This window comes from Geotrypetes seraphini, chromosome 6, assembly GCF_902459505.1.
Source record: "Geotrypetes seraphini chromosome 6, aGeoSer1.1, whole genome shotgun sequence".
NCBI lineage: Eukaryota > Metazoa > Chordata > Amphibia > Gymnophiona > Dermophiidae > Geotrypetes > Geotrypetes seraphini.
In genome coordinates, this window is record NC_047089.1 from 215306287 (window position 1) to 215329329 (window position 23043).

The 23043-nt window shown below is 42.3% G+C and overlaps 1 protein-coding gene across 2 annotated transcripts in view; it reads right to left on the reverse strand.

Moving 5' to 3' along the window:
• UNC5D (unc-5 netrin receptor D) overlaps positions 1–23043 on the reverse strand; it is a 761056-nt gene that overhangs the window by 351471 nt on the left and 386542 nt on the right. For both annotated transcript variants that reach the window (XM_033949939.1, XM_033949938.1), the window contains exons 3-4: positions 9684–9827; positions 1791–1894 (exon numbers count right to left, since the gene is read on the reverse strand). In XM_033949939.1, coding sequence (XP_033805830.1) covers positions 1791–1894; positions 9684–9827 — 248 coding nt within the window. The remainder of the gene's footprint in view (positions 1–1790; positions 1895–9683; positions 9828–23043) is intronic.

Genomic DNA, 23043 nt, shown 5'->3' on the forward strand with positions numbered 1-23043 from the left:
AACCACCTATAATTTTGAGACTTTGAAATACCAAATGATTGTTGCAGTCGTGAAAAATCAAGCAGTTTCCCTTTAGATATAACATCATCTAATGTACGAATGGCTGCCTGCATCCAATGCTTCCAGAAGATCCCAGATCCTTCTATTTGAATCTTGGAGTTTAGCCATAAGGATTGATAAGTAGATTTCTCTAATGGAATATCTGTTAATTTATTAATAAATGTCAAGGTTTTCCAAGTATCAAATAAAATACTATTGTCCTTAACATATCTAGGTATCTGGCAGCATAATCTATGTCATGGAATGACAGCATAGACATTTGGGTGCTGAAACGTAAATGGTTATGTCAGCCAGTTTAAGAACAGAGATGTCCAGTGGTGTAGTAAGAGGGAGGTGAGGGGGGCGGCCTGCCCCGGGCGCCGTGTTGCTGGAGGGCGCCGGCACCCTTCCTCCTCTCTGCCCCCCTCCACCTCTTCCCACTCCTTCCCTCGACATGCGCACGCCCCCTTCCCTCCCCGCACCTGCGAGCAGCAACTTCAGTGTGCTCCTCGCGACCACTTCAGCTCTACAGCTGACGTCACCTCCGGGTGCTGTGCATAGGAAGTGGCATGCAATGGAGAGCTGACGCGAGGGGCACGCCAAAGGTATTACTCAAGGTACGCTAAAGGGAAGGCGGTGCGTGGCAGGGGGGTCAGGAAAGGAGCGAGGGGGGGAGGCAGAGACGAGGGAGGGGAGGGGGCGCCTCTCACTCTCGTAATGCCATTGGAGATGTCTGTTTCTGCTGAAGCTGTCAGAGAGCCCAGTATCCCTTGCCAGTTTTGCTTTCAGAAGGAACAAAGGAGATGACCTCCCTTAACCCCTCCAGTGGCATGCTGCTCAATAAGAACACTTTTCCGAAACCTGGACATTCTGGGTCCATCTGTTTAGACCTAGACATTCATTTTACATCTGAAACCTAGCCCCGTCCAAAATACGCCCAAATCATACCCCCTTGCTGTTTGGGCATTCTTTATTTTTACACATCTATATCTCAGCTTTGCAAAATCAGAAGAACCTAGCTGTCTATGCATGAGAGAAAACTAAGGCGCGGTAACCGATTTAGTGCACGTTAATTGATTTAACGCATGCTAAAGATTAGCACATGCTAAGGCGCCCATAGAATATAATGGGTACCTTAGTATTTAGCGTGCGCTAATCTTTAGCATGCTCTAAATCGGTTAGCGCGCCTTAGTTAAAGAACCCCTAAGTGCCAGTTTATAGACATCCGAAAGAAGCACCACAGAAAATTGATTTTGCACGCACTTTTTTTTTTTTTAAGGCACCTAAATGAACCTAATGAACGGCTACTTTTCGTCTCATTTGGTTCTCCAGTACTATGCATATAAACCTCAATAATTATGCACACACATTGCCCTACTTCAACCAACACCAGCTTCTCCTATTCCTTCCAAGCATCCAATCCTGTTCCTACCACTGCCCTTGGTACAGCATCTATCCCAGGTATATTTACATTCTCTTACAAAGCTGGCCACCATCGTTACCAGTAAGCTATCCCCCCTACTATTCCCCTCCTTTTTGGTTCTTACAAGTCTCATGCTTAATCCAGAACTCAAGCCCCCTACTAAGTCTTGTCATCAAGATTTGCAATAATCCACATGGCAACCAAACAGCGGGAGGCTGTGCAAATCAGTTAATCAGGCCATTACTCTGAACAATCACAATCAAGTCTGAATTCTCAGTGGCAGCCATGTCACTGTACAGTGTGCAGGGATCTTTAATTCATTTCGTACCTCGGCTGTTGGCACTCCCTCCGGAGGGCGACAATGGAGAACAATCATCCCTTCTATAGGAACTTCCTTGCCTTGTGGGTCTTGTTCAAAGTTTTTTCGTAAATCTGTAAGGAAGGCAAAGCAGCTGTTATGTCTCAATGATGCATATTAGCTTCATGTGATTAATTTATTGTCTAATTGAAAATCTTGGATCTGCAGATGAATGCCTCTGTAAATTTCTGCCTTTGTGCTATGACAGAGTGTGGATAGTTACAACATAATCTCCCACACAATGGAAATGGATCTTTAGAAGTGACGAGATGCTCCCGTTTTCTGGCAATATGGATGTCACCACGGAGGGAAATAAGAATGTCAGTGCTCTATTTGCTCATTAAATCATAGCCCTCAGCAGTTCATTAATGGCTAATCTGGCATCAGGACATTTCAGGAAACTGGATTACATGTGACTTTGAAGGAAAGTCCTTGTGAGAGATATCACTTGACAGATAAAGCCATCACATGCAAGTTGGAACTGCATACTGAATCTGATTGCTTCTGTCTTCAGGAAGTGCACAGGACTGGGGACAGACACCCTGAGTTCAGGCAGCTGATGTAAAATAGGGATGTGCATAGGCAAAAAAAAAAAAGTTTAGTTTTATTTTTTTCTAAAATTTTCCCCAGTGTTCAGGGTTTCATGCATTCATTTTCATGATGATTTTTATAATGCACAGTATAGCATTTTAACACACATGGAAGAATTCTATAAGCTAGCGCATAGAGCAGTGTGTCATAAAACGTGTGCCTCCTGAGATTTCAGGTGTGCCATGACACGCTGGCAAGGAGGAGAGCCATCCACGCCAGCTGACTGCCTACAGAATGTGTCTCCCGCGGCGAGAGGCACGTCCTGTAGGAAGTCAGCCAGCACGGATGACCCTCCTCCTGGCTGGTGTCTCACCTCCTCTCCCCGCACCTCCCGGATCCCTCCACTGAAGCGGGTCATGGCCAGATGGGCCTCCGCATATGTGCGGACGTCGACACGATGATGTCACACGCATGCGTGATGTCATCACGTCAGCGTCCACGCACTTCCAGGTGCCTTCTAGTCGGGCCATCGGCCGGAATGTTTGCAAGACACTGGCCTAGAGTTAGATTCCACTTAGACTTGTCAAAGCTGCCACCAACTCATATATGTGTCTATATGCACTAGGTGCTAGCCTATAAGGTGGTGATTAAGTGCCAGACCCCCAAATTCATGTGCACAAGTTACATGTGTAGTAGGCTTGTTGAGACTGGTAAAATGACTTTTTGTTGTGCAGGAGTTAAGATACGGAACTCCTTGGTGAGTCAGATATGAAACTGCCGTGAAAAGGGCATGTCTAGAAACCTACTTGCACTTGCACTTGCACTTGCACTGTTCAGAGCTCCAAATCCTCCCCTAACCTAGAATTACTATCGGTCTCACTAACTTCAAAGTCCCTAGCCTCCCCCCTGACCATCACCCTATTCTATGTCCCACCCAAAAAATGGAAACTAGCCAAAGAAGACTTCGCGGAATTCCTACTGACTAACTCATTAGCAAATCCTTACAACCTATTTATTATGTGGTGACATCAACATTCACTTAGAGCTAACAGACCAACCAGAAACATCTGACTTTTTGTCACTCATATCCCAACTCGGATACTTCATACCCCCTCCAATCAGAACTCACCTAAGAGGCCATCAGCTGGACCTGGTGACATTCTCCACCAATACGCCAACCCACCCTAAATTCCATTGGAATCAGGATACCTGGACAGACTCCCTATGGTCCGATCACAGACTTTGTAACTTCTCCATTGATTACCAACAACCCTCTTACAAAAATAACAAAACAAGAACCATAAAAACTCACACCACTAGAGGGAAGATCGACCCTGAAGAATTCTGGTCCCGCTATGAGACTATCAAAAACCAAAACGAAGAAACAGAACTATTCATGACCTCCTGGATCAAAGACAGCACTAACATCCTAGATGAAATAGCCCCCTTAAAATCCCGCAGAATCAGATCCTCAAATCTAGAAGGTTGGTTCGACGCAGAGTTGCTACTAATAAAAAAGGACCTAAGAAAATCAGAAAGACTATGGATTAAGTCCAGTACCCAGGAGCACAGAGTTGCCTGGAGACTAAAACTCAAAAACTATAAAAACCTCACCAAGGAGAAACGAAAAGACTTGTATGCCCACAAAATTGGTAACATCTCCAACAACAGTAAAAACCTTTTTAAACTGGTCAACGACCTCTACAACCTCGAGACGCTCATCGACAACCATGAAGAACCCACTTTATCCTCCAACACCCTAGCAGATTTCTTTAATTCCAAAGTACAAGATCTAAGATCTTCGATAACATCCTCAACCAATCCCCATGGATACTTTCCTATACTCGTAGACTCCGACACATCTAATCCTGACTCTGGATCCAGAACGAACCTAAGCTGGAACCACTTTACTACCATCGACTGGCAAACCTTCAATAAATATTACAATAAATATACCAAAGCCTTCTGCAGACTGGACACCTGCCCCCCAAACATCATGAAAACCGCACCAACTCATTTCAAAGCCAATATGTTGGCATGGATAAACAGTTCACTATCCACAGGAAATTTCCCGGCAGAACAAGGCCATATAATAATAACCCCTATTATAAAAAACACAAAAGAGCCACTCAACACCCCGTCTAACTACAGACCGATCGCAAGCATCCTGCTGTTCACCAAAATAGCTGAAGGGCTAGTTAATGCCGAAATCACCACATACCTAGAAAAATTCAGTATCTTAAACGACAACCAATCAGGCTTCCGCCAGGACCACAGCACCGAGACCATCATTGCCGCTCTACTCGACCACCTTCATTCACTTTTCAGCCAGGGCACAAGCGCCTTGATAGTACAACTTGATCTTAGCAGTGCATTCGACCTCGTAGACCACTCCATCCTCCTAGACTGCCTTGCCTACATCGGCATCTCTGGCCAAGTCCTCAATTGGTTCCACGGATTTCTAAAAAATAGATCATACAGGGTATTCAAGAATGACTCCCTCTCATACAGCTGGGATAATGCCTGTGGGGTCCCACAGGGCTCCCCCCTCTCCCCCACCCTGTTTAACATCTACCTCGCCTCCCTGGGAAACCTCCTGCAAAACCTCAAGCTCAAATTCTTCATCTACGCAGATGACATTACAATAGTCATCCCACTAATCAGCTTCACTCCAGAGTTGCTCACCTCTCTTTCAAGCTCACTTACTCAGATAGAACTCTGGATGCTATCCCACAGACTAAAATTAAATCCTGACAAAACCAAATTCTTCCTAGCTACCCCCAACGACAAAATCAAAGACACCACAATCCAAGTGAAAGGTATGGCCTTCCCCATCGAACAAACCTTAAAAGTATTGGGAGTCACCCTAGACAAACATCTATCCCTGGAAAAACATACTGATATTACGGTCAGGAAATGCATTTCAGTTCTTTGGAAACTACGCACCTTAAAAAAATACTTCGACGACACCTCATTCCGCCTGTTGACTCAATCCTCCATTCTCAGCATCCTAGACTACTGCAACATCATTTATCTGGCCTCCACGAAGAAAACCATCAGGAGACTGAAACTTATCCAGAACACCGCCGTTCGCCTTATATTTGGCTTAAACAAATGGGACCACATCACCCCTTTTTACCACAAACTACATTGGCTACCCCTTGAATCTAGAATCCTATTCAAGTTCGCGTGCTTCTGTTACAAAACTGTCTTTGGGCTATCTCCGAGCTACCTCACCCCTCATTTCATCCTGAACTGCAACAAAAAGAACTCCCACAGAATCAATCTTTTCGCCTTTCCCTCCCTAAAACTTTGTCACCTCAAAAGGTTCTTCGACAAAACCTTCGCCTTCCAGGCAGCCAAACAGAACACTTGGCTAGCCCAAATTCTGCTCAAGGCCCACTCCTACCTTGATTTCCGAATAACACTCAAAACGCATTTATTCCACGCTCAATATCCCTAATCCCATCTCTTCCATTTCTCTCTCTCCTCCCTCAAACGACCCAACTCGCCCGGTCCCCTCCCCCCTCTTTTAGATCTCCCCCATCTCACTAACTCCAATGACCTACTCATTCCCCCCCTCGCATGCCCATCTTTATCACCTCATTGCCTGTAATTATGATCAACTGTAACCATGATCAATTGTAATTTCTTGTTAATTTTGTTCCAATACCTTCTTTACTTGTAAAGATAGTTTATTGTAATTTCTTATTAAGTTTTGTTTAATTGATGTGAACCGCCTAGAACTCCCTGGGTATGGCGGTATACAAAAAATAAAGTTATTATTATTATTTAAAAATTATGTATATAAATTATGTAAACCGTTTAGTTTTAAACGGTATAGAAATTTTTTAAATAAATCAATACTATATATCATGCATGCTAGGTGCCCTAGCTTACGCCTGACATTGACAAGGAGTGGGGGGTGCACCGCTACATAGATATGCCAATGCTGACCTAATGCTAGCGTTCTATAATGGATTCTTGGTGCCAAGATGCTGTTCATAGAATTGGTTATAAGTGCATGGCATCGGAGGTGGGGGGGAAGGGTAAACTGAGGCACCAACTTATACAATTGTCCCCAGAGTAATTAACATAATATTTGCTAATTCTCAGGTTAATGCAAGTTAAGTCACTATAGCTTGAACTACATTTTTGAAGGTACACTAATGAGTTGAATGTGTGCTAGCAAAAGTAGATCCCTATAAAATAAGAAATTGGAAACGCTGAAAGTGGGGGAATAAACTACCGTATATACTCAAATATAAACTTACCCAAATATAAACTGAGGTAACTTTTTTCTTCCCCAAAAAGGGGAAAAGGTTTGTCTCAAATATAAACTGGGGAGCTTATATTCAAGTGCCCCGCCTTGCACCTAGTCCTCCTTCCTTCCTTCCTTCCTATCCGACCCCCGATGCCCACTGCAGGTCTGTCTGAAGCTCTGGGTCCATACCTCTTTATGGTTTTGGTCCTAGATTTATTTTATGTAGATTATTCAATTGTACATTTTAAATAAAGCCTGTATTTTGAACATCACCATCTCCACAGATCTTTTTCGTTTTTGCTGAAACTTGCATTTTCTGTGGACCTAAATGGTCAATTTTCTGTTTGTTTTCCTGAAGCTCTGGTGATCCAGTGGTGAGGCAGGACAGGAATGATCCTTTCCGCATCTGTCCCAGCCAACTCTAAACCACCCCGCCGCCATCCCACCTCCCCAACCCCTCTAGACTTTACTTTTAAAGCCCTGGTGGTTTAGCAGTGAAGCGGGGTAGGCACAATCTTCCTACCATATTGCCTCGTGAGAGCCACAATAAAAAATGGCTGCTGTGAGTTCCTGCTGAAGTCTCGTGAGTTCCAAGTCTCATGGCCAGGGGAACTCACGGCAGCCATTTTTGATTGTGGCTCTCACAGGGGCAGTAGCATAGGAAGATCACTCCTACCCTACTTCATTGCTAGTCACAAGGGTTTTAAAGGTAAAGTCTAGAGGTGTCAGGGAGGCAGGGTGGTTTAGAGTTGGCCAAGACAGGATGCAAAAAGTATTGCTTCTGTTCTGGTTCACCGTTGGACCGCCAGGGCTTCAGGCAGGCCTGGGGAGGCCAGCAACAGGTCCAGACAGGGGGAGGAGGGGGGAACAGACAAGGGGACTTGAATATAAACCAATACCCCCATTTTTAAGCCTTTTTTAACTTAAAAATCTCAATTTATATTTGAGTATATACAGTAATACAGAATTGAGTTCAGCAGTGACTAACTCAGAGACGGGATGGTATGTGTGAAAAAAATACAAAAACAGAAGTAAGATAAAGAGTGATGCAGTGCCTAAAAGAGAAGACAAACATGAAATAGAAAGGTCAAATGACAAAGTCATATTGTGAAAGGGGAGAAATAGGTTTGAACCTTGAATTTTACAGGTTTCACTGCTGTGTGCACCAACAGGTCAACATTACAATTGTACAATATCTGTATAATGACAGAGCTGCTGTATAAGCTTCTCTCATTTTTATCAGTGTTTCTCCACTGCGCTGATGAAAAAAAAATAATTTAGGTGCATTTTCAAAACACTAAGATGTCTAAAAATAGCATAAATTGGCACGTGGACATTTTTCTTACCAAAACGTCCAAGAGCCGATTTTTGAAGCCAACTTTCTGGACGTCTTGCTAGGTTTCTTAGCTGTTGTGCCTCCAAACGTTGAGGGAGGCTTGTTGGAGGCATGTTATGGGTAGGCTTAGCATTTGACATCTTCTGTGATAATCGAACGTTTCCCAAGATATCCAGGATGGAACATAGATGTCCGGCACTAGACCTGTTTTAAAAGTGCCTAAGTGCCAAAAAAGGTACCCAAACTGATCAGTTGACCACTGGACGGATTATGTAATAATCCCACACACACTCCCCCAGTGGTCACTGACCACTCCCACCTCACAAAGATCTGAATGAAATAGTACATACCTGTCTCTAAAATAGTGGCATCTGGTATGGGAAAGCCTAGTAGAGCAGCACACAGGTGTCTTAAGTAGCCTAGTGGGTGGGCTAGTGAACCATAGAGAGGACCCATGTGTATAAGCCATTCTAACCACTACATTTATGGTGGAAAGTGTGGGCCACCAAAACTGTACTGCTATAGAAGTGCCACCTGCAACCATAAGTGCTAATGGGGTGGTAAACAGGTGGATACAGTAGGTTTTGAGGGAGTTTTGGAGGGCTCACCGCAAATTATAAGGGGGGTTAAGGTGAGATGTACATCTGGCACCCTTTATGTGAAGTTCACAGCAGTGCCCTCTAAGGTGCCCCACTGCTTTCTTGGCATGTCTGCATGGCCAGTCCATTATAAGGCTGGCCTCTCCCGCATCCAAATGGTCTGGATTTGGACGTTTTGAACTTGGACGCTTTTGTGATTGAAAATGGTGAATAAAATTAGGCTCGACGTCCTGACAGCCAAGACGTTCAAATAGGTCATTAAAAAAAAAAGACATCTAACAGTTTCAAAAATGGACATTTCCCCGCCCCTAGTTTTGGACGGCTTGTGGGAATTGTCCAAAGTTGGACTTGGACATCCTATCGAAAATGCTCCTCACTATGTTTAATCTGATGAGAATTTATATCCCAAAGACAGAGAGAGAGAGAGAGGAGAAAGACATGAATTTACTAAGCATGTGCCAGATATAATCTTACCAGATCATAACCTGGGCGTGCAGAACTTTGACAAGGATACAGAATTACAGAGTTCTTATTATGTTCCTTCATATCCCCTATTGCCCTAAGGACTCCAGGGATTCAGATTATCTGGAACTTTTTATGTCTGAATATCTTTATTGTCATTGAATAATAACAAACAATATAATAAGCAACCATTGCAGAAAATACATTACAGAGCAACAGTGACACTATCAAGAACTTGTCGTAATTGAAATCCTCCTCCTGCCCTTTATAAAAAAAAAACCCTTACCTACACCTCTTCCAAGGGAAACAAATCTCCCTCTCTCACCCCTATGCCCTTTTCAACTATGAAACTATTAGAAATCCAAGTGATTGAGCAGCGCAGATCGATCTCTCGTGGTCAGTGTATTCAAATAAGGGATTCAAATGTTTGCAAATCATTTCTTAGTCTTGTGACCCCCTGTCTTCCTCAGAGAATCACTTCATCATCACAAGCTCATGCATCTGGTTCCTCCATTGTAGAAATACTAGTGGGGAAGACTGAATCCAGTGACGCAAAAGGCACCTTTTGACTACCAAACAAGCTTTCAAACATTTCTAAATTACAGATTTTTAAAAATATTTTTTATAAGAGGATTGAATTGGTAAATCTAACAAGCACTGATTCCACTCACAGGCTATGCGCACTGATGCCTTTCGGCTTTTCGATGTCCCTAGATGGCTCCATGCAACACACTGACACCAGTAATCCTCCGGGCCATGGAAATCTTCCACTTGCTGTCGTGTTACGTTGATAAACACCTCCCGAACCTTTAAACCTGTGTATATTATAATAAAAAGTGAGAGGGAGAGACACACACACAAATTAGCTGACAAGTAGGTTTCTGTTTTCAGCATCAAAGAAAAGCTTGAGCAAATCTTGCTCTGGTTTTAATTAAACAGTTCCATTCTTTATCCAGGTAAAGCTATAATTGCATAGACAACAAAATACCACTGCTAATTAAAAATCCTAACAGCTGAGTAGGTTAGAGTGTGCAAGCTGACATGAGTACCAGGAAAGAATAATTTTATTCTATGCATGCTTTTTTGTTCACCGTCACGACTTTATTATTTTTCCAACTAGCAATAACCATACAAAACTTGAATGTGCTTCCAATTCATCAATCAGAATCGCTTTTAAATCAGCAACTGAAGCAGTGTGTCTAGTCTAGACAGAAGAGACCATTTAAAAATTTGGAGAATTAGATCTGGAAAAAAAAAATGAATAAGAGCAAAGAATCCTTAAAATTTAAAAGTGATTGTAATTGTAAAGGTTGATATTGAAAGCAATTTAACAGGCCAGAAACAATTTCTGGGTGGTTCAAGCACCTGTTTGAGCGACACTTAACTGATTAGCGCCACTAAAAATAACCAGTTAGTGTTAAACTGAAAATCGGCTATTTTGGGGTCATTAGACAATTTGGTACCATAACTAAAGCGCGACGGATTGTGGCGCTCCGACAAACCCGCGGCGACATTTGTGCGTAGGACTAATGCGCGCCGCTGCTTCTGCCGGTTTCAGGCCTTCAGGTTTGCGCTCTGTGGGGGTGTTGGTGGGAACCCCCCAGTACACTTAGAAGTCCTGGTGCTCCCATTGGGGGGGGGTTGGGGGGGCTTGGGGGGACCCCCCACTACACTGAAAACTCCCGAAAAAGGAGCATGGTAGTTTTCAGTGTAGTGGGGGGTTCCCCCGAAATCACCCCCCAATGGGAGCACCAGGACTTCTAAGTGTACTAGGGGGTTCCCCCCAACACCCACCCAGAGCGCACACCTGAAGGCCTGAAACTGGCAGAAGTGGCGGCACGTATCAGTCCTGCGCACAAATGTTATCATGGGATTGTCATCGCGCCAATGTCCAACAATTTAAGGCCTCTTTTATCAAGCCGCGGTAGCGAGTTCTGCACAGAGAACGCACCGAAGCCCATTTAATTCTTACTATTTATCATTTCTATAGCACTAAAAGGCAAACATAGCGTTGGGGCACTTTCAACATGTAATAGATGGTCCCTGCTAAGAAGAGCTTACAATCTAATTAGGAAAGACAGAAAGAACAAATGGGCTTTGGTGCATTTACCACGCTGGCCCATGCTATTCGGCTTGATAAAAAAGGCCCTTTGTTGTGTGTGCATCTCAGAGCAGAGCACAATTTAGCTGCCATAAATTTTCAAGCTATTTATAGAATTTGGGGGATGGGGGTCTAAAAAAAGATGGATCAAGAGTAACTTTCATTGAAAAGGGCATAGTTGCTGGCACATAGACAGGAAGCATCAAAAGTATATGCAGGCTACAAAAAATGGTGACATCACTCGGCAGCTTCCGCCTACACGTACCAGCTCTTATACATATAGGGCCAAATTCAGTAAGTGACACCCAAAGATAATTGCCGTTATGATTTATACTAATGTTGTAATCTATAAAAAGTACAATGCACGAAACAATCTTTATAGAATACAAGTTTAGCATGCATTTCGTGAGCCAAACGCTTGTGGTGGCACCTTGCACCCAACTGATCGCATTTAGGCATGCAAATGTTACTATTCTAATTTCTGGGAACTCCCTAACTTGTCCATGCCCCTCCCATGGCCACGCCCCCATTTCAGCTGTCTGCAGTTAAAATTAAGCACATATGTTATAAAGTAAGGCACAGGGCAGATGTGTGTGTACATCCTACTTACTACCAATTAAGTGCTTGTTAACCCTAATTATTGATTGTGTTAGTGCTTAATTGGCTAATTAGGTTGCATGCTGACCTGGGATCTGTGCCCAACTTTGGGTGATGTAAATAGAATCCAGGAGATGGGTGGTAATTTTATAAAGAGGGCGCCAACATTGTTGAACCAAGAATACTGGAATATATATGCATATGTGTACATACAGGGTAAGGCAAAAACAAGTAACCCTTGTTAGAGGTTTTTTTGCTGTTTTCTCAGCAACTGCTTGGAATTTCAATGAGAAAATGCACATACTTATTTAGTCATTGTACTAGTGACATATGGCAAAGAACTATTAAGCAAGGGTCACAGTGCAATCATAATCCAATTTGACCTCAGCAGTACATTTGACCTAGTAGACTTTGATCAAATGTCCAAGATCTTCAGCGATTTCGGATTTAACGGCCCAGTCCTTTCTTGGTTCCAAGGCTTCCTAACCACTCGGCACTATGCTGTTCGTATGGATGGTGAACTTTTTGACAGCTGGCACCCTCCCCTAAGTATTCCCACTTTTACCTTCTAATGTATTCTTTAGGAATCAACCTAGATTTTGCTATTGGTAACTGTGGCATTAGCCAACACACTCACCACTGTCAAAAAATGTGTCCACATCATAGAAAACTGGACCACAACCACCACCTCAAACTAAATAACATCAAAACCAAATTTCTTTGGCTAGGACCCTCAACTGACCCACGCTACCCTCCAAGGATTACAGTAGACAACACAGACTTTCCATTAGAACTACAATCCCAAATCTTAGGAGCAGAAATTGATAACCACTTATCCATGAAGAGCCATGTACAATCAACAATAAAACAATCTTTCCTTGAGATGAGAAAGCTAAGATCCATCATCATCGTCATGAGGCTCTCCGAATCTTAGTGCAATCCCTAATCCTATCTCAACTATACCACTGTAATGTAACTCTAGTTCTTTGCTCTAAAATGTTGATACCACATCTACAACTACTTCAAAATGTAGCACTAAGACTCATATATGGACTACGGAAATCAGAACACCTACAGCCCTACTATATGAAACTACATTGGCTGCCCATAACCACAAGGATCAAGTTTAAATTAGGCATCAATGCCTTTAAGATCCTGACAGGCAATGCCCTCAACTACCTAAGAGAGTTGGCCATTCTATTCCAGGGCGCCTGCAACAGATATTCCACCAGAAATCTTTTCCACTTAAAATTCCCAGCATGCAATATAAAGTCTATCAGGCAAATTACCACACCACAACTTAGGGCTCCTTTTACTAAGGTGTGTTAGGGCCTTAACGCGCGGAATAACGTGCGCTAAATTGCCGCATGCACTAGACCTTAATGCCAGCATTGAGCTGGCGTTATTCTAGAAGCATACCGCACGGTATAGCGTGCAGTAATTTTGTGCGTGAGCTAAAAGTGCTAGCGCACCTTAGTAAAAGGAGCCCTACGTGACTTGTGTAGGATCACAAGGACTCACAGTGGGAACTGAGTCCAATATATTTTTTTAACTGACCTTACATTTCCATATAAGTTAAATCAATCCAAAATGTTTATCATTAATTATGATAATTTTTTGAATTTAATGTGCACTAGTTTGATTCTATAAGAAACACATTAGTGTTTTTGTTGGGTTTTTTTAAGTTGGGCTTGCTTGTTTTTTTTTAGTTAAATGAGGTGTGTTATCCATTTTAGTCTAAAAGTGAAAGTTCTTTTGGACTGGGTTCTGAGGCTTTTTCTTTCCTAATTTGTGTGTGTCTTTGTCGGTGAGTGTGTTGCCCCCGTTAGGGTTTAATGGAAAGTGGGGCCTGGGAAAACTGGAATATCTTATTTTCCTGCCCTTGTTTCAGTATACGGGCAGTGTTATTTATGTTCGTTGGCGGGCTTTACTAGCTGCAAGTTTGATGTTGTTTCTTTTGCTGCTTATTCTGTTATCTATTGTTTGCATTATTGTACGGACATTCTGTGGCATTGTTGTTTATGTTTTCCATTGACTCCTTTAATAAAGATGATTTTTTTAAAAAAATGTATTATTTTATTATTTTGTAAAGAGACTGTTGTGATTAACCTGAAAAGGTTTTCTGTGAAGCTGTGTGTTGTGAACTGAATCCAGGTCCCCAGATTCTCAACCCACTGCACTAATCATTAAACTACTGCCACGCCCCACCCTGGAAAAAACCTCAGTTTCAACATATGGCCAAAGGGGTATTTATAACAGCTTCTAAAGTACACCAAATGCCTATTCAAACACACACACAAAAAAAAACCTCAACCAAAAACCCAAGAACAGCTGTGGTGAGTGTTTTGCTGTTGCTCTGATGATGCATACAGATCTTTCACAGACCTTCTGAGGTGATACAAGAACACCTCCTTGCTGTGTTGTCAGTTTATGCCCACTGGATATCAGTCGGCTGCTTTGTAATGTCATGTACGCTACACTAGCTCACAGACTATCCACTTATTTGTTTGAAATTTTCTGGCCTGAAGATTTCTTCCATTGCAGATTTTACCAAACTTGGAGCTAATGTTTCAACGAAGTTCAAACCATGCACACTTTAGCTAAGTCCCTATGGGTTACCTGGCACATAGTAACCTATGAGAGGAGCCAGCTTTTAATTGTGGCGTTGGAAGAAGCGAGAGATATTTGGACATTGGATTTTTTCCCCTGAAGTAGCCTTCTAGGCGAAACAGAAAGACTTTTCTGTCGAGATAAAAAATTGAGAATCTTTTGAGTCACTTCGCATCTTCAGATGAGTGGATGTTTTTTTTTTTTTTTTTCTCTTACTTTTGTTCCAAACTCCATGCCTCAACAATTGCTTATACCCGTAAAGTTGAGCTGTAGCCCTCGTCTATTTTGTAGTTAGTTTGGGATCCTGTTCATGCTATGAATATACTCTAATATATTGGACTCTGCTTATATTGCTCACACTAAAAAATCTTTGAAAATAATTATTGAAAAATACTAACTGTGCATGAATGAAAACTATCTATTTATATGTACACGGAGTTTTTTTATAAATCAGTGATGATGTGAGTTGGCTCGGATACTTGTGTAGTCCCGGCCTCTCGCAATTGAGGTTTATTTTTCTCCGTTGTTTTATACTTTATTATATTGATGGTGTGACGTCAAGAGTTTTTGTTAGTGTGGTATGAATGATTCCCTACTGCTAAAACATTATTTTCAATACGTCTTATATACATTTTGATATATACGATTGAATTCCCCTATTCACATAGTAACCTAACCAGCCATGATGTTCCTATCGGAAGACATCTCCTTTGTAAATAGTCCATCAATTTTTGTCTCACTTTAAAAGATATCTTCAATGGGTCAATATTCAAAGTGATTTCTTTGGCCAGAAATAGCTCTTGGCTGGTGCAATCGCTTGGTCAAGGCCAGTGTCATAGTAAGGGGAGGAGGAGGGGGTGCAGACTTCCTCGGGCGCCATCTTGGTGGGGGCACTGGCACCTCTCTTCCACCCTACTCCCCCATGTGCCTTGCCTCCCCCCCCAGTGCCTACAGCTCTTCGCAGGTGTGAGCAGCAGCTCCAACCTGATGCTCTCCCTCTGAAGTTACTTTCTGGTTGTTGGACCAGGAAGTGACATCAAAGGGAGAGCCGAGGACAGCACGGGCAGCAGGTAGGAGAACCTGCTCCCACAGGTGAAATTAAAGAGGTACATGGAAGGGAAGGGGTATGCTCGCACAGTGGAGAAGGAGCGGGGAGGGGGGTGCCACCGCCCTGGGCACCTCCCACTCTTGCTCTGCCACTGGTCAAGGCTAACCATTCATATTCAGTGGCACTTATCTGAATAGTGTCACTGAATGTGACCGGTTAATACCCAATGCAAAACCAGCTATGTTGGGGGCGTTCCAGGGGAAGAGTCAGTGCTTGGCCAGTTACCACATAAATAGGACCATATAAAAATCAGTCTTAATCTTTACATAACTCACCATAGCCAGTTATGTGCTGAACATCGCACTTAATGGCTATGTTTTCGCTATCTCCGTACACCCAGAAATTCAATGCCTGGGCACAACCCGACACTGAATTTCTGAGTATATCGCCGGCAGAAATCAGCAAACTGCTGATCACCGCTGGCTGAATATCATAGAAACATAGAAACATAGAAATAGACGGCAGATAAGGGCCCACGGCCCATCTAGTCTGCCCACCTTAATGTCCCTCCCCTACCTTTGCCCTGTGAATAGATCCCATGTGCCGATCCCATTTGGCCTTAAAATCAGGCACGCTGCTGGCCTCAATCACCTGTAGTGGAAGACTATTCCAGCGATCAACCACTCTTTCGGTGAAAAAGAATTTCCTGGTGTCACCTCGTAGTTTCCCGCCCCTGATTTTCAACGGATGCCCTCTTGTTGTCGTGGGACCCTTGAAAAAGAAGATATCTTCCTCCGCCTCGATGCGGCCCGTAAGATACTTGAACGTCTCGATCATGTCTCCCCTCTCTCTGCGCTCCTCGAGCGAGTATAGCTGTAATTTGTCAAGCCGTTTTTCGTATGGTAGATCCTTGAGTCCCGAGACCATCCGGGTGGCCATTCTTTGCACCGACTCCAGTCTCAGCACATCCTTGCGATAATGCGGCCTCCAGAATTGCACACAGTATTCCAGGTGGGGCCTCACCATGGATCTATACAATGGCATAATGACTTCCGCCTTACGACTGACGAAACCCCTTCGTATGCAGCCCATGATTTGTCTTGCCTTGGACGAAGCCTGCTCCACTTGATTGGCAGACTTCATGTCCTCACTGACGATTACCCCCAAGTCTCGTTCTGCTACCGTTTTTGCTAGGATCTCGCCATTAAGGGTATCAAGTTTCAAGTTTCAAGTTTATTTGGTTTTACTATACCGACCATCAAATAAATATCTGGCCGGTGTACATTACAATAAAAATACAAATTAAATAGGGAAGGGGAGTTAAAATAAAAAAAAAAATTCTACATTTAGAAGTACAGATAGTGTATATAAAGACATAGACAAAACAAACTTGATTGTGAGGGAAGAGGTTTAGGGAAGGGTAAAGTTACAATGTGGAGAGAAAAGGGAGAAAGAGGGGATGGGAAAACAACATTTGGGAAGGGAAGAAAATCATTAGATAAAATTTGTGATGTTGAACGAGTGAGGATGACTGAGGGTTAGCTACTAAACAGAAATAAAAGCATCACGGAATAGGAAAGTCTTTAAGCCTGTTTTAAATTTATCTAGTTGTTGTTCATCACGAAGAAGTTGAGGTAAAGAATTCCATAGCATTGGGGCAGTAACAGAGAGATTTATTTTCCGTGTATAATAAAAACTTTTGATAGAGGGGATCAGAAGAAGATTTTGATTTGTGGATCTTAAGGTACGAGATGAGCATTGAGGGAGGAGAAGTTTGTGTAAAAATGAAGGCAGATGGGAAGATTTTATTTTGAAGGTTAGGAGAATAATTTTGTAAGTAATTCGATGGGCCACTGGAAGCCAGTGGGCATCTTTCAGAATTGGGGTAACGTGATCATATTTTCCTAATTTATAAATGAGTTTTATTGCTGTATTTTGAATCAGTTGAAGACGTCGGATTTCTTTTTGTGGAAGACCGTTAAAGAGGGAATTACAGTAGTCAAGATGAGAAATGATCAAGGAATGGACTAGAATTGTAATAGATTCAGTTGGTAGGATTGAAATCAAAGAGCGGATGATACGAAGTTTATAGAAGCAAGTTTTTACTATAGAGCTGATGTGGTCGTGAAATGACAGATCTTTATCAATAATAACCCCTAGAAGTTTTATTTTTGTTTCCATTTGGATTGGAACTGATTTAATGGCTATTTTTTCAGGTAAGGTTTCAAGATTTTTAGTTGAGAATAAAAGTCCACGGGATTTGTTAACATTGAGAGAGAGTTTGTTAGTGTAGAGCCAGTCATTTATGGAGTCCAGTTTATTGTTGATATTTTTAATGTCAGAAGTATTAGAAGTGTCAATTGGATGAAGGAGTTGAATGTCATCTGCATAGGCGAAAATAGTAAATCCAATAGATTGTGCTATAGTTAGAAGTGGAGATAAGACTTGCATGGATTCTGGCTGCCCAGGTGCATAACTTTGCATTTTTTGGCATTGAAGTTGAGTTGCCATGTCCTAGACCATCGCTCCAGTAGGAGTAGGTCGTGCATCATGTTGTCGGGCACTGAATCTTCGTCTGTTGTGCATTTGCCCACTACATTACTAAGTTTGGCGTCATCGGCGAATAATGTTATTTTACCTCGAAGCCCTTCTGCCAAGTCTCTTATAAAGATGTTGAATAGGATTGGGCCCAAGACTGAGCCCTGTGGTACTCCACTAATCACCTCCGTCATTTCGGAGGGGGTGCCGTTCACTACCACCCTTTGGAGCCTACCTCCAAGCCAGCTCCCAACCCATTTCGTCAATGTGTTACCTAATCCTATAGAACTCATCTTGCTCAGTAACCTGCGGTGTGGTACGCTATCGGGGCCACTGTTTCCATGAAACCTAAAGTGGTTTACCAATGTGACCCTACTCCTTTATTGATTAACCTCCATCAAGGTATTTATAAAAATGACAGAATTTGCATAAAGAAGACAACTAGGGAAAGACAGCTTGTTCTGTCACTTAATAAAAGTCCATAGTCTGTTATTAAGACATGGGGGAAGCCTCTGCTCGCCCTGGATCGGAGAGATGGAATCTTGCTGCTCTTTAGGGATGCCCCATGGAATGTTGCCACTCTTTGGGATTCTAGAATGTTGCTACTATGTTGGATTCCAGAATGCTGCTGTTTTTTGAGATTCTGCATGGAATGTTGCTCTTTGGGTTTTGGCCAGGTACTAGTGACCTGGATTGGCCACCGTGAGAACGGACTACTGTGCTTAATGGACCATTGCTCTGACCCAGTAAGGCTATTCTTATAAGAACATAAGAAGCACCATCTCCGGATCAGACCTTCGGTCCATCAAGTCCGGCGATCCACACACGTGGAGGCCCTGCCAGGTATACACCTGGCGTAATTTTTAATCACCCATATCCATCTATGCCTCTCGTAAGGAGATGTGCATCTAGTTTGCTTTTAAATCTTAGGACTGTCAATTCCGCAATAACCTCCTCTGGGAGAGCACTCCAGGTGTCAACCATTCTCTGTGTGAAGCAGAACTTCCTGATATTTTGTCCTGAACTTGTTACACTGACTGAGTGGAGGCTGGTAAAGGAGATGCTCTTTTAACTTATGAATGTGCAGCTCCATCTTTACAGAGACTTATCATACCCCAGTGCGGTACATTTGTATTACGCACTAAGTTCCACCCTCCCAAATTACTGTGCAGATCGTAGCCTCTGTTCTTCCTTAAGCTGGGTAGTCGTACAAAATAGGACCTTCTGCCTCTGGCTGTGATATGCTGATGAGCTGCACGCAGCCACATGGTTTTGCTGCAGACAGACTAAGGCTGGCATCAGATGAATTAATTGTACTGGATGTGTTAAGCAAAACAGAAAAGCAAAGAACTATGGCTCTTGTCAAATTGATTTGTTTAAATGAGAAGAATGGAAGCAGAGCTGAAGGAGGAATCTTTGGCTATTCTTTAGGGTGTCCTCCTAGGGGAGAAGGTAGGAAAATTTTAAGTGCAATGGTCACTTAGAATTCAGTAAAGTGCAATGAGAAAAGAAGAAGTGGAAGAGCTCATCTTAGAACATAACAACATAAGAATTGCCGCTGCTGGGTCAGACTAGTAGTCCATCGTCCCAGCAATCCGCTCCCGCGGTGGCCCCTAGGTCAAAGACCAGTGCCCTAACTGAGACCAGCTCTACCTGCGGTTGAGCAGGAACTTGTCTAACTTTGTCTTGAATCCCTGGAGGGTGTTTTCCCCTATAACAGTCTCCGGAAGAGTGTTCCAGTTTTCCACCACTCTCTGGGTGAAGAAGAACTTCCTTACTTTGTACAGAATCCTTTTTTATTGGTGTATCCCTGCAAATGCCTGGTTAGGTACTTAGGTGTTAAATATGTTTTTTTCTCTCCTAACCATCTGAAGGAATTTCTAGATGTTAAGCAGATCATTAAGGATTAAAGATTAAGGGATAATAATAGTAATGGGCGCTAGATACATTATGCCTTTCTTCTTTGCATTATTCCTCTAATTTCTCTCTAATTTTAGTTTTGGTCACCCCCTGTTTATTGTGGTCTAAGAAGGGGTTTATCATTATGATGTTTGTTGTAAAAGTATTATTGTGTTAAAAATTTTCTTCCCTGTATTCAATGTAACAAGAATTAATTCTTGTAAAATAAGATTATATAATTATAAATAAAAAATAACAAAAAAAAAAAAAAAAAGAATCCTTTTTAACTTTAGAGAGTGCCCTCTTGTTTTCCCTACCTCTGAAAGAATCCCTTCACTCAACATCTTATGTCTGACTCCATCATATCTCATCTTTAGTCTGGCATAGGGTTACCAGACATCCGGAAAAACACGGACATGTCATCATTTTAGAGTCTTGGTTCCTGGATGGACTTTGAAAAACCTAACAGTTTTTCTTGGTTTTCGAAATCCCCAAGCTCTGGGCCGCATCTGGAGAGTCATCAACATGTATGCGTGGATGATGTTGCACATATCTGCGCATGCTGGAGGACCTCCAAACATGGCCTGGAGGTCAGGAAAAAAGAGATGATGATTTTGGGGGTGCGAGGCTGGAGGCGGAACGGGGCAGGTTGGAAACAGAACGGGGCAGGGCCATGCGTCCGGGTTAGTTCATCGTTAAATATGGTAATCCTAGTTTGGCAGAACCTAAATGTGAATGGGCATCATATTGTTTCCATGTGCTTTCTCTTCTGGACCTCTTCCATTGGAGCAAAGTTCCACCAGATATTCAAAATGGTCACATTTTTCTCAACTTCTGTATGAAGTTGTAGGCCCACATCTTTGAAATCCTCTTCTGTCAGGATAAAGAGAGCACTCTGTGTGGTTCTGAACTGAGGTCCAGCCCACTGGAAGCACTGCCTCTAAGTCATGTGTTGCTTCCCTTTAGTAAAACTGAGCAACCCAGAATGGATCTACCCGCCAACTCAAGCAAAGACTTGGACATCATAGATTTTAAAATGTTAAGTACATTACTGCATTCCTGGCAACTCTCCTGGACCTAGGCTGCTGGTGGTGGAACGAGGCAGAGCTGGAGGCCGATGGGCAGAACGGGCAGGGCCAGGTGTCCTCTTTTTTTTTTTTTAAGAGGAAATCTAGCAACCCTATTTAGGGGTGTAGTTTTATCACTAGCGTTTGCTATTTTGGCACAGGAACCATTTAATGCTTAAAAAACTTGTTACTAATAACTGAGGTTAGCATTAACGGCAGCCCAAATTGATAACTTCAGTTGAGGGATGGTAGACTCAAGAGCAATGTAAGGAAATTCTTCATTACAGAGAGGGTGGCGGATGCCTGGAATGCGCTCCCGAGAGAGGTGGTGGAGAGGAAAACGGTGATGGAGTTCAAAAAAGCGTGGGATGAACATAGAGGATCTAGAATCAGAAAATAATAGTAAATATTGAAGAACTAAGGCCAGTACTGGGCTGGCTTGCACGGTCTTTGTCTGTATATGGCCGTTTTGTGGAGGATGGGCTGGGGAGGGCTTCAATGGCTGGGAGGATGTAGATGGACTGGAGTGGAGACTTCAGTAGTTGGAGCCTAAGAACAGTACTGGGCAGAGCTTTGGATTCTTGCCCAGAAATAGCTAAGAAGAAGAAGAAAAAAAAACTAACAAATTTTTAGATTGAATCAGGTTGGGCAGACTGGATGGACCATTCAGGTCTTTAAATGTTCTCTTGGTAACCTATAGCTGTCATCCTGACACCTTTTCAGATCTCTGACTCTCACTCAATATTTGGTTTCTCCCATCATTTAAAGTTTAATGCACCAAGTGGAATGACATAATTATGAGCTCTGGAGAAGATTCAAGTTTCTTTATTTTTCATATACCGTCTATCAAAACAAGTGTCTAAACGATGTACAATATAAAAAGATTGTAGAAAACAATTAAAATAGTTAAATAAAAGTAATATTTTATCAAATATTAAAAATACTAGACAAACTCACATTAATGTACATGGGACAAAAGTGAAGTTGGGGAGGGAAAGGATGTTTAAAATACATCAAAGTAAAATTAATAAAAAAAGGAAGGTAAATGGGGAGTGGCAAAACATTAGGATGGGGATCGCTTCAGAAGAAGTGTTTGATATGTCAAGGCTTCACAAGAATTAAAGGTTTGAGAAGCAGAAGCTGCTACTAGAGAGTAAAGGCATCTTTAAAGAGAAAAGTTTTAAGTTTGGCTTTAAATTTTTCAAAAGAGTTCTCTAATCGAAGATCTAATGGGAGGGAATTCCACAGAGAGGGGGCAGTGACTGAAAAAATGGATTTGCCTGTGATATCATAAAACAGTTCGCGTATTGACGGTATGGAAAGTAGATTTTGATTGTTAGATTGGATGGCCCTGGATGATGAGTAATAATAATAATAATAATAATAACAGTTTATATACCACAGTACTGTGAAGTTCTATGCGGTTTACAAAAGATTCAAAGAAGGATACAAATTGATTGAACTTAAGAGGTGTAAGATGGTGGTTAATAGGTCAAGAGAACCGTTATTGAGGAGAAAGAGATGTCTAGATACTTCAGGAACAGATGTGTTTTTAGGTGCTTCTTGAATTCCTCATAAGTAGTGGACGAAAGCAATTGTTCTAGATCTTTACCCCATAATGCTGCCTGATATGGGAGAAGGTGATCATGGTGTTTTTTCAGTTTACATCCTATGGGGGGGGGGACACGAAGTTCGAATGTGAGCTTCTCTTGTGTCTGTTGGCTGAGAAGGAGAAAAGGTCAGTTATGTATTTAGGGTCTAGTCCGTATAGTACTTTAAAGCAGAGACAGGCGAACTTGAACTTTACGCGTGCTTCCATCAGTAGCCAGTGCAACTGTCAGTAGTAAGGTGTCAAGTGATCAAATTTCTTTAGCCCAAAGATTAGTTTCACTGCTGAATTTTGCATCAATTGTAAACATCGCATATTCTTTTGGGAAATTGCTAAATAGGCGATGTTACAGTAATCAAGTTGATTTAGTACGAGGGATTGTACCAGGATTCTGAATGCTGACATATCAAAATATGATTTAATGGATCTAAGTTTCCAGAGAGTGAAAAAACCCTTTCTGATTAAGGAGTCCACTTGGTCTTTCATGGTTAGGCATTGATCCAGGGTTACACCCAGTATCTTCATGGTAGACTGAATAGGGTAACTAAGTTCATTGATGCAT